This window comes from Mytilus galloprovincialis, chromosome 5 (assembly GCF_965363235.1).
Source record: "Mytilus galloprovincialis chromosome 5, xbMytGall1.hap1.1, whole genome shotgun sequence".
Taxonomy (NCBI): domain Eukaryota; kingdom Metazoa; phylum Mollusca; class Bivalvia; order Mytilida; family Mytilidae; genus Mytilus; species Mytilus galloprovincialis.
Window position 1 is genome coordinate 61,784,596 of NC_134842.1, and position 12,789 is coordinate 61,797,384.

At 32.8% G+C, this 12,789-nt stretch overlaps 2 protein-coding genes across 5 annotated transcripts in view; one reads left to right on the plus strand and one right to left on the minus strand.

Annotated features, from left to right (window-relative positions):
• The window catches only part of LOC143076204 (uncharacterized), a 100,021-nt gene that overhangs the window by 43,331 nt on the left and 43,901 nt on the right, over positions 1-12,789 (plus strand). The gene's annotated exons all lie outside the window — the stretch shown is intronic.
• LOC143076203 (uncharacterized) overlaps positions 1-12,789 on the minus strand; it is a 144,432-nt gene that overhangs the window by 24,054 nt on the left and 107,589 nt on the right. For 2 of the 3 annotated variants that reach the window (XM_076251897.1, XM_076251901.1), the window contains exon 3: positions 9,709-9,963. The exons of the other annotated variant lie outside the window; for it this stretch is intronic. In XM_076251897.1, coding sequence (XP_076108012.1) covers positions 9,709-9,963 — 255 coding nt within the window. The remainder of the gene's footprint in view (positions 1-9,708; positions 9,964-12,789) is intronic. 3 annotated transcript variants of the gene reach the window in all.

Below are 12,789 nucleotides of genomic sequence, written 5' to 3' on the forward strand. Positions count from 1 at the left end.
CCATACACCACATATAGTTGACTTGCTGCTTGTAGTATCCTTAAATCACATAACTTTAACCTGGATCACTGATTCATGAATTAACCAGATATCATTGAGATGGGAGCCATCTCTGTGGGCCCCGCTGTGAATAATGTGCATTAAAAAATTGTGCATTAAAAAATTGTATCTTTACCATAGGACATGGGTTTGTCAACTGAAACCAAAGTTTTTGACCATGACCTTTGACCTAGGAAGTTGTACTTAAATTATGACACACCCTTTTGTGTTGGTTTATATACATGTCAAGTATAAATTTTGAAATGATAACGGTTCTAAAGATATAGAGCGGACACGATCTTTACCATAGGACATGGGGTTGTCAACTGAAACCAAAGTCTTTGACCTCGACCTTTGACCTAGGAAGTTGCACATAAATTATGACACACCCTTTGGTGTTGGTTTATATACATGTCAAGTATAAACTTTGAAATGATAACGGTTCTCAAGATATAGAGGGGACACAATCTTTACCATAGGACATGGGGTTGTCAACTGAAACCAAAGTTTTTGACCTTGACCTTTGACCTAGGAAGTTGTACATAAATTATGACATACCCTCTGATATTGGTTTATATACATGTAAAGTATAAAGTATGAAATCATAATGGTTCTCTAGATATGGAGCGGACACAAACTTAAAGTGTTACGGACGGACGGACGGACAGACTGATCACTATGGACGGACACACGGACAGACTGATCACTATAGGGCGACCCGCCTAAAGGCGGGGCCCTAATTAAGGTCGAGGTCAGGTTAACCCTGTCTGACAGACATGTAGATGTTGCAAGGAAACTCATATACCAAATATAGTTATCCTATTACTCATAATAAGTGAGAAATTCACATGACAAAAAACCTATAATTTTTTTTCAGGCTGTCACTTAACGTAAAAATGAGGTCCTGGACAATGGGCATATAAAAGACGGAAACTTCATAACATAAGGTATCTGCATACAAGGTATGAAGTATCCACTCACTCTGGTCTTCTAACTTCTGAAATATAAAGCTTTATACAAATAGTGTACAGCTCTGCCACCAGATAGTAATACCTATGTCTCCCATAGACTTTCATAGACTTTCATTGCAGGAGAGACAAAACTCTTATAGATCTACCTTTTACATGTTATATGATTTAATGTATTAAGGAAAATCTTTTTTCTGATCAAGTCATGAACCTTATGTCAAGTATAAACTTGAACATGCTAAATGATTCCTAATTTTGTTTCTAAATGATCATTACAGTATTATGTTGTGCCATAACTTTCTATCCAAGTGCTACTTTCTACAAATTTATAGGAACATTTTTACAGTCTTAAAGTATTAGTCTGTTTCTACAAAGTTCAACTAGCTAGTGGATATGACATATTAAACAGATATGCCACTGTCTTAGGTTAGGGGTAGGGTTTTGTGCCAGCAAACATGTTTAACACTGCCACATTCTGTATGTATTTTTTTAGCTAACTATGCTGTATGGGTTTGGCTCATATCAACAAATTTTGACTGGTAATCAGACCTTGCTGATCATTTTTGTGGTTGAAAGTGTCTGTTTTATATCTGTTATGATTTTTATCATACAAGGCCAAAAAAAATGGTTAAAATCATCTTTAAAAGGCAATAACTCAAAAAAGAGTTGTCAGACAATTTCCCTCCATTATTCTTATTTTTGCTTATTCAAGTTTCATCTATTTATTATAATTCTTAAAAGATATGAGGCAAAACACAATAATAATTAAATAAGTCATCAAAGGGCAATAACTCTAATAAGGAGTTGTTTAATGATTTCAATTATGTTGACTTGTTTGTAGAACTTGTTTTGATTATCATGTTTGCAATTTAAAGTTATTGCCTATCAATTATAGTTTTCATGATTACCATGATTACAGGCAAAATAGTTTAGAAATGTTAAATTTGTCATTTTAGGGCAATAATTCCTAAAAATAATCGTTTGCCAGTTTTGATCTATATGAACTATTGGTACCTAGCTCAACCTTTTGAAAATTTGAGCCCAAGACAGATTTTCTCTATTAGTATTTATAAAGGTTTTCAATATATATGAAGATCGAAACCTGGATTTTACTCCTATGTTCATTTTTTAGCCAAGTTGGCTATCTTGATTGGCAGGCTTATCATTGGACATTTTTTATGTAACCAGATATAACCTAATGATGATTGTGGCGAAATATCATGAATATGCTTAAATTTGGCAAAAAGGTTTTAAAGGTGAATTTTTCGTGAAGGATGACAGCTAGCATCGACAAGAAAAAACAAAGATTGAAGAGGGACGCAAAGTGATAAGAAAAGCTCACTTGGACCTTTGAGCCAAGTAAGCTTAGAATTGGTAAAAATTGTCATGAAAGGGCTAAAACTCTAATAAGGAGTCAACTAACAATTTCAATTATGCAAATTTCCAACTTATTGATCAATTTTTCAACTTCAAGCTTCTCTCTGTCTGTCATAGTTACACTTTAAGAGAAACTCCGCAAAAAAATCAAAAATTGATATTATGTCCATTCTGTATAAAAATGCTCAAATTCATAGATATTAAAAGTTTTATTCTATTTTAAATTTAGAGTATTTATTCTCTGTGTGCCGCCATTTTGACCATCTTCTCCGTTTTTAACCACGATATGTCTATGAACCACAAAGGACCAAAAGCATAGTAACCTAATGTAGTCGTAATTGCGTGTCAATATCGTGTCAATCGTACGGTTGTTTTATCCAACGAACTAACTTGATACGGAAAAATTGTTTTTTTTAAGTAACCAAGGTCTGTCGTTTTTAACTGTTTATATGGGAATTGGTTAAAAAGTCATAGTTCAAAGTCATAAATGATCATAAATAAGTGTTCCTTGAAAATTGTTTTCGAAAATATAATTTGTTCATAATTCTTATAAATGTAATAAACTTATTTAAATAAATTCTGACCTTCCCTAATGTCTGATCACCAGCATGGCTAAAGGTATTACTCCCAAATGTATTGTGAGGTGACACGTCCAGGTATTCAAGCAATTTCCTGTCGGACTTGCAAGTTCATGCATCATTTCACTTCTGAGGGTATTGATCAGTGTACACAACCGATAACTTGAAACTTTCCATTTTGAACTATCAGGTGTATAATATACATCTCTGTCTTGCAAGTTTTTGTATTATTGAAACTTTTGTAATGTAATTTAAAAAAAAATATACCTATATGGTCCAAATACTCATATGGTCTGGCCCGTTAATAACCAAACGAGTATTATACTCATATGGTCCGACCATACGCGTACGGTCGGACCATATGAGTATACGCATCTATGGTCATGACCATACGCGTATGGTCAGGGATGATTCCACTATATAGTTTAGGGCCGCTTAGCGGCCTTTAAATCGGCCAGCGGCCCCAAAAAAATGTACATGAAAATGAATTCCCAATTCAGGAAAATAAGATAAAAATCGATATTTCCGGAAAAGTTTCTGTCACTGATTAAGGCAACTATAATTTTTCATAGTTTGTTGTCAAAACGTTTTTAAATCCGCATAAGAATGCTGTTTACGATCGCATTTTATTAACAACGATTTAATTATTTCAACATGTGGCAAACAAGTTTAGCAGCCAAATTCAATTGATTAATATTTTATTGGAGTATTCGATCTTGTAAAAGCAGATCGCCCAGCAGGTTGATAAAAATGGGTGTCAAAGCAGTCCTCGGCAGAGAGCAAATTCAAATTTTGATATAACATTGATGGTAAAAGCAGATCGCCCAGCAGAGCTGGTTATATAATATGATGAAAACTTGTTTTGTAAAAGAAATTATTTCCTCAAAAGACAAAAGTTTGAGCGTTTTTTATTTGAAAATAATGTTGATGATAGACCATTCATGAAATAAATTGTCATCATTATGGAACTATTTCAAAAGTTTTGAAGATGATCCAAATAATTTTAAAGAACACTGGTTCAATGCTTTAAATATCTTATCAATTAAGTATATGTTCTTTTGTAATTGCTTTTCTGAATTCGACAATTGACCAGTTCAATTTGAAATCCATTTGAATCAAGGTACATTTATAGACTAAGATGACCTGCTGTTGAAAAAATACCCGATGAAAGATTTTTTTTTCAGTGGTTTATGTAAGCTGAAATATATGTTTTTGTAATAGGCCTAGGTAACTATAGCTAAGATGATAGACAAGTGCATCATGTTCAATGATATTCATGTAATAACAGTAGCCCATCCAGAATTATTCAAAATGTTACAACTTACCAGCTTACATGAACATCAGTGTACAGGTTAAACGTAATAGTATACATTTTCCGTTTTTACAGGAAAATAATGTTATTCATCTTAGATTTTATGCTTAAAAATTCCCAATTAGAATAAAAATTCCCAATTTGATGTTCATGGGACCCATTTGAAAACACCTGAAATCATCCCTGATGGTCCAAATACTTATATGGTCCAGAACATATCCATTAATGAAATAAACAATAATTGGTATTCTTTTCACAAATAATTCGTGTAAATGATTGTCCAATGAATTCAATTATGTAAGAATGAAATGTTAAAAAGAAACTTAAAAAAATCATGCATGCATGTTGTATGTTGTATTTTTTTTTCCAATTAAAAACTTTGCGATAGTTTTACAATTGTTAGCATTTAAACACAGCCAGATTCGAATACAAGTTAAGAAATTCCGGTAAAGTACATGTATATCAAACATGTGCAATGGTATATCCTTATCAAATTGGGAAATATTACATTTAGTTTTTATTAAAGATTAAAAGTACTATTTTTTACTTCATATTTGAGTCTTTACGCTAATTGCTGCTAAGAAAGTAATCATAAATTGTTTAATTTTAATTTTATACACTTTCGGAATTACAAATGTGAATTTTATTTTCAATTAATTTACACAATGTAATCATTGTATTTTTATTCTCATCGTGTATTAAATCTTAGTGTATTAAATGCAGCATACTCTTTCTGATCCTTTCTAGCTGTTTATCCTTTCCAAATAACAACATTTATACCTGTGTACGCTTGAATTCACACCTGCGGCTAAATTGCTACAAGGTAAACAAATTGACCTCAAGCCGAGAAATACACAGTGACCTTTACAAAATAATAAACATCACACCTGCAGCTAAATTGCTACAAGGTAAACGAATTGACCTCAAGCCGAGAAATATACAGTGACCTTTACAAAATAATAAACACACTCTGCTCACACATAAGTTGCATTGAAATGATTATCAAAATAATAACGGTTAATAGAATGGAAATATTTTCAGTTCAATAGATATTTTATGAAAAAATCTCAACAATAATTAATGAAATTTATTCGAAAATATTTACTAGAGACAATCTTAGTTGAATTCAATCAACACAAAACGGTATACACATATTCATTTTCGTTCATTCTTATATTGTGGTTAATAACTACCACCATTCGTCAGCTGTGCGCTTTTAATTACGTAAATTGTCGATAAGCTATAAGAGTTAAACAGATTTTATTTTTTCCCAGAATTCAACACATCAGGCTAAAACATCACAACCCATTCGAAAAGGTCAACCAAAAAAGTTACAAATACTTGATTTTCTCCATTATAATAGAAGGAATATAAATTTAAAACTTTGCAAATGTGTTTTTTATGTTAAGATGAACATAATTAGATGATAAGTAAAAAATCGCGGAATTTCCCTTTCAAGACATGTATGTTACTGTAAAGAGGCAAAGATGTAAAGAAATAGTAAATCAGGGTACAGCTTTATACGACCGCAGAAGTCGAACCCTGAACAGTTGGGGCAAGCACGAATCAACATTCAAGCTTGATACAGCTCTGAATTTGGATTATGATTAAATAGTTGACACAGCAAAGGTTTCTGACACAAAATGAATGTGGTCTAATGAACTTATGAACTAATGAAATTTTTTTTTGCTTTTGAGCAATAATACACTCTGCATGTCTGCTGTTGAATATTAATCCCCTCATAAAAAAATATTTGAAGAAAAACATGAAAAATTCTTCTTAATTTCTGAAATCTGAAATGAGAAACTAGAGGCTCTAAAGAGCCTGTGTCGCTCACCTTGGTCTATGTGAATATTAAAGGAAGCAGATGGATTCATGACAAAATTGTGTTTCGGTGATGGTGATGTGTTTGTAGATCTTACTTAACTAAACATTCTTGCTGCTTACAATTACCTCTATCTATAACCAAGGCTTCCAAAATTTCCTGACGACAGCCGGACATTTTATAAAGAAATATTTTTGACGGTCAATGATCAGCTGGATACTTAAATGTAACTGAGGGGATGCATAAGATATATGTGTCTAAGTAATTAGAAGTGTTATATGCAATAACATTATTTATAACATCTTATGTACATCTTACTTTACTGAACATTCTTGCTGCTTAAAATTATCTCTATCTATAATGAACTTGGCCCATTAGTTTCAGTGGAAAATGTAAGTCAAAATATACAAATTTTATGAAAATTGTTAAAAATTGACTATAAAGAACAATAACTCCTAAGGGGGTCAATTGACTATTTGTAAATCTTACTTTGCTGAACATTATTGTTGTTTACAGTTTATCTCTATCAATAATAATATTCAAGATAATGACCAAAAACAGCAAAATTTCCTTTAAACTAACAATTCAGGGTCAGCAACCTAACAACCGATTATCCGATTCATCTGAAAATTCCAGGGCAGATAGATTGTGACCTGATCAACCATTTTACTACCTGTCAGATTTGCTCTTAATGCTTTGGTTTTTGAGTTATAAGCCAAAAACTGCATTTTACCCCTATGTTCTATTTTTAGCCATGGCGGCCATCTTGGTTGGTTGGCCGGGTCACCGGACACATTTTTAAAACTAGATACCCCGATGATGATTGTGGCCAAGTTTGGATTAATTTGTCCCAGTAGTTTCAGAGGAGAAGATTTTTGTAAAAGATTACTAAGATTTACGAAAAATGGTTAAAAATTGACTATAAAGGGCAATAACTCCTAAAGTGGTCAACTGACCATTTGGTCATGTTGACTTATTTGCAGATCTTACTTTGCTGAACATTATTGCTGTTTACAGTTTATCTCTATCTATAATAATATTCAAGATAATAACCAAAAACTGCAAAATTTCCTTAAAATTATCAATTCAAGGGCAGCAACCTAACAACGGGTTGTTCGATTCATCTGAAAATTTCAGGGCAGATAGCTCTTGACCTGATAAACAATTTTACCACATGTCAGATTTGCTCTAAATGCTTTGGTTTTTGAGTTATAAGCCAAAAACTGCATTTTACCCCTATGTTCTATTTTTAGCCATGGCGGCCATCTTGGTTGGTTGGCTTGGTCACCCCACACATTTTTAAAACTAGATACCCCGATGATGATTGTGGCCAAGTTTGGATTAATTTGTCCCAGTAGTTTCAGAGGAGAAGATTTTTGTAAAAGATTACTAAGATTTACGAAAAATGGTTGAAAATGGACTAAAAAGGGCAATAACTCCTAAAGGGGTCATCTGACCATTTCGATCATTGTCGATCATGTTGTCTTATTTGTAAATCTTACTTTGCTGAACATTATTGCTGTTAACAGTTTATCTCTATCTATAATAATATTCAAGATAATAACCAAAAACAGCAAAATTTCCTTAAAATTATCAATTCAGGGGCAGCAACCCAAGAACGGGTTGTCCAATTCATCTGAAAATTTCAGGGCAGATAGATTTTGACCTGATAAACAATATTACCCCCATGTCAGATTTGCTCTAAATGCTTTGGTTTTTGAGTTATAACCCAAAAACTGCATTTTACCCCTATGTTCTATTTTTAGCCATGGTGGCCATCTTGGTTGGTTGGACGGGTCACGCCACACATTTTTTAAACTAAATACCCCAATGATGATTATGGCCAAGTTTGGTTTAATTTGGCCCAGTAGTTTCAGAGGAGAAGATTTTTGTAAAAGTTAACGACGACGGACGACGACGACGGACGACGACGGACGACGACGACGGACACCGGACGCAAAGTGATGGGAAAAGCTCACTTGGCCCTTCGGGCCAGGTGAGCTAAAAATTTACCGCATCCCCCCCACAAATTCTTATTTACCCCTCCCCCCAATTTTTTTCATCTCCTCCTTTCCCTTATTCCAAAAATAATCTCAATTCAAATTTCTGATTGAGTTGGCAACAATAACTACTCATTTAAATACATCATTAAATATTAAAATATAAAATGACACAGTCAATATTAATTAATCATGTTAATAGTAACTTCTAAATATAAATTTACAGCTACATATCTCAAGACAATCATCATTTCTTAATACATAATTTTCAAACAGTGTAAAGGAGGGTATCAAACAAAAATATTACAGTATTCTTTAAATTTTAATTGGATTACCTCCCTTATACTGCTTTAAAATTGTCTAAATTGTCCTTTAACCAGAAAAAAAACCTTGTTTTACCCCCTAATAGCTGAATGACTTGAGCCATAACCCCCCCAAAACCATTCCTTTGTAGTATGGAAACTTGTGGTATAATTTTAGAGAGATTTATACACTTAAACACAAGTTAATGACTGAAAACTACAAAAATGCTTATTTGGACCCCTTTTTTGGCCCCTCATTCCTAAACCTTTCTGACCATAACTCCCAAATTCATACCCAACCTTCCTTTAGTGGTTGTAAACATTGTATTAAAATTTTATTGGTTTCTATTTACTTATACTAAAGTTATTATCAGGAAAATATCTGTCTTTGGACGACGCTGACGCCTCTGTCGACAACAACGACGACAGGGTTTTTATTTTGATGTTTTTCAAAATAATATCCAAACTAGCATTCTCCATTCTCTTCTGTTTTTAAAGAATTTCCAATCTCAATTCAATTGGGTGATAAGACTTTGACTTAGAATATTCCCGAAAATAATCATTTTTTTTTACTATTTTAAGGAATTTTTTAAGTCAAAGAACCATAACTCTGTACAAAATCATCAGACCAGAACAAAATTCTAACTTGATCTGTAACTTTCTATGATAAAAAAAATATATTAAATATCAAATCAATATCTTCAAGCATGAAGAACGAAAGTGTGAAAAACTGATTTGCACAACTGACAGATGGACAGACGGACATATGGAGTGCAAACCTGTAAAGTCCCCTATGGCTTCCTTGGTAGTGGACTATTAAAAACAGACTAATTAACAACTTTTAAAACTAGATGTGTCAAAGCGACACGATTGGAACTTAAACTTGATCTATAACTCATCATGAGTAACACACATACCAAAAATCAGCCAAATACCTGAAAGTGTTTAGAAAACAAGTCTGTATAACTGTGATTTTCAACAATTTATCAAAGTCCATAGCCCGTAATTTCTGCAAAAATAATTGGAGCGGAATGAAACTTAATCTCGATCTGTAACTCATCTTGGTTAACTCACATGCCAAAAACATCCCAATATCTGAAAGAGTTTAGAAAAAAGTATAATGGTTTGCTGCAGAATGATGGAACAAAAATAATGGAATTACGGAATGACGCAATTGTTACGGACAAGGGTAAATTTAAACTATATGGCACCGACAATTTTGTTGCGGGCCATAAAACTTTGTTGCGGGGCCATAAAAATATATTATTAACCTACTACACAAAATATATCAACAAATATTCACAAACCTTTTGAAATGTTTGAAGGAAATAACAATGTCCACTGATGCTGATTTATTCTGTTCATCCTTTGAAGTTCTCTCAGTTTGCCACTACTTCTGTTGAGAGTTTCTTGTAAACAGTCAGGATGGAACTCTGTGTCAAACTTGAGTCGAACAGCATGTTGTGAGATTTTTAGTATTAAAAGACTTATCTTTATATAATTTGATTCTTCACTGGGTATTTCTGTTGCCATGGTATCCAGTAAATGAGTTGTTGATGAATCTGAAAATGATCATAATGCAAGAACTTTAACATAAACTTATATTAATATATTCTCCACAAGTTTTATATGTTTTAGACTCTTTGACTTCGCATCATATTATTTCATCGCACTAGTATCCCTAACTGGTCAATGTCCTCTTAAATTATTTCGATCCTAATATCAAATAATTAGGTTTCCTTAAAATGTGGAAACTGTTAAACCATACTTCCTTTTCCATATAAAACCAAATTTTTGGCCCTTAATTCTAAAACGTTTGGGACAAATACCCCCAATCTCTTACCCAGTTTTCACATTTAGATATGGAACCTTGTGGTACAATTTCAGAGAGATCGATACACTTGCACACAAGTTATTGTCCGGAAACTAGAAAAAAGCTTGTTTTTGGCCCCTTTTTAGACCTCTTATCCTGAACATTTGGGGCAATTACTCCCAAACTCATACTCAGTCTTCCCATTGTGATATGAAACCATATATGGTACAATTTCAGAGAGATCCATACACTTACACACAAGTTATGGTCCGGAAACTACAAAATTGCTTGTTTTTTAACCTTTTTGGCCCCTAATTTCTAAACCATTGTTACAATAACCCACAAAAACAATCCCAACCTTCCCTTTGTGGTATTTAAATCTCTGGTAAAATTTCAAAGGGATCTTTCACTTTAACTTATTAATAAGTTAATGTCCCAGAAACAAAAATGTTTTTGGACAACGCAAACAACAACAAAGACGAGGACAAGGTCATACCAATCATGCCAATATATGACACAAATTTTTTTTTGAAGTTGAATAAAAGCAAATCTAATATTATTTTAATATACTGATGATGATTATGCATATCCAATTGTTCCAGTTTGTCAATAAATGTTTCTTGGTATTGCACATGTTGCACAAACTCAGGTTTTTGTTTACAACGTCTTTATACTAAACATGCTAAATGCATTGGATGTTGGATGTGTACTGATCAATGCTGATAGATATTTTAGTCTTATAGATGCATGAATTTTTTCTATTAGTTATTATTGGCTTTGGGGAGGCTGTCAGTGACTGCTTGTTCTCTAGGATCTGTACTTAGTGTCTTCTTCTTGTTGTTGGGATATACAACTCACTCACTGTCCCTGTCAGGTCCACTCTGGGGTTATTTTTAGATGTACTTTTCTATTTATATTCATCTGATGGGTAAAACCTTTTTCAAGCAATTTTTATAGTTTGTTCTTAGAAAATTGAGAATAAAAATGTGAAATGTGTCAAAAGTCAACAACCCGACCTGAAGAGCAAAAAGCAGCCTAAGGCAACCTGAATGGGTCTTCAACACAGAGAAAAAAAAATTATGTTTTGTACATGGATAGGGCAATTATATTTCTCTTGTTTGGGTTGTTTTACATTTGTCTTTTTGGGCCCCTACTGGTGAGGGCTTTGTTTATTCTTGAAGGCGATGTTGTGACCTATGGTTGTAAATTTCTGTGACATTTGTATCTTGTGTAGAGTTGCTTTATTGGCAATCGTACCAAATCTTCTTTTTTATATTTAGTAACTAGTGCCTGAGTACAAATGGAGAAGTGGGAATCCCATTACAAGCAACTGAAAGGAAATACAAAATATATAAGATTTCATTGTTATACTCTTCAATCCATAAAATTAAACTCACCTCTTACCAAATTGTATATTCTTTGAAAATATATCAAACTAAATCTATATATATCGGCAGAGGACATTTTAGCGTATTGATCATGTTGATAGGACATTTAAGCAAAAAAATATCAAACGTTTTAGCGCCAAGATAGAACCCATTTTTGCACCTGATTTTTTACCCATTTTAGCAAAAATTGAAATTGTCAATACCCATTTTAGAAAAATATTTTTGACCCATTATAATATATAATAAAAAAAAAACTTAACTAGACTCAAGCTAGGACAATATAAAACATATGATGTACATTAAAATACAGCACTAAATGTTTTAAAGATTTAATCAAAGTTAATGTTAAAAGTTCGTTCTATATCTTAGAGAACATACGTAATGGGCTCCAGATGGATAAACCCCCTGTACAATACTGCTGAATTGCATTAGGAACTGTTCTTTCTCTTTATCTTGTCTAGATTTTGATGCACATTCTCCTATACTTCATATTTTATATATGTTGTTGTTTGTAATTTGATAATAGTATCAAGAAAAACGTAAATAGCTAGATCTATTTGTCAAAAAATCGTATCCCATATATATATATTGGCCTATTCATGCTTATTGTTCAGTTGAAATATCACTGCAGAGCTCCAGTAGCCATGAGTAGGCATGATAAGGTACCACTTGTTTTAAAAGGTTACATTCAAAAATTGCTTTACTTATCAGTCAGGGGACTTACTGAAATAAGTGGTTTTTAAATCACTTATTTGAGTAGCAAATTTGAGGTTTTGTCACAAATTGGGATTTTGTAGTTTTTTCAAAATTTTAAACACATATAGGTTTAAATAATATCTTTTTATTAGTAAGATAAACTAGGGGCTCTCAAGAGCCTGCATTTCTCACCTGATTCTACTTGGGTTTTTGAAATCATATGAAAAAATATAAAATTTGGCTAAAAGTGACAACACAACCTCATTGATAAGGAAAGGAACATGTTTAATTTCATTCAAAAGTCCCCCACTGGCGGCCATCTTGGATGGCGGATCTGCTACAAAGTAACATGCTACAAAGTAACAACACTTGGTCAGCACCTCATAAGGAACATTCATGCCATGTTTGGTTTTATTCCATTCAGTGGTTCTCTAAAAGAAGTCATTTGTATGCATTTCTTATAGGGTCCTATGTTAAACTAAGTCCCCTGC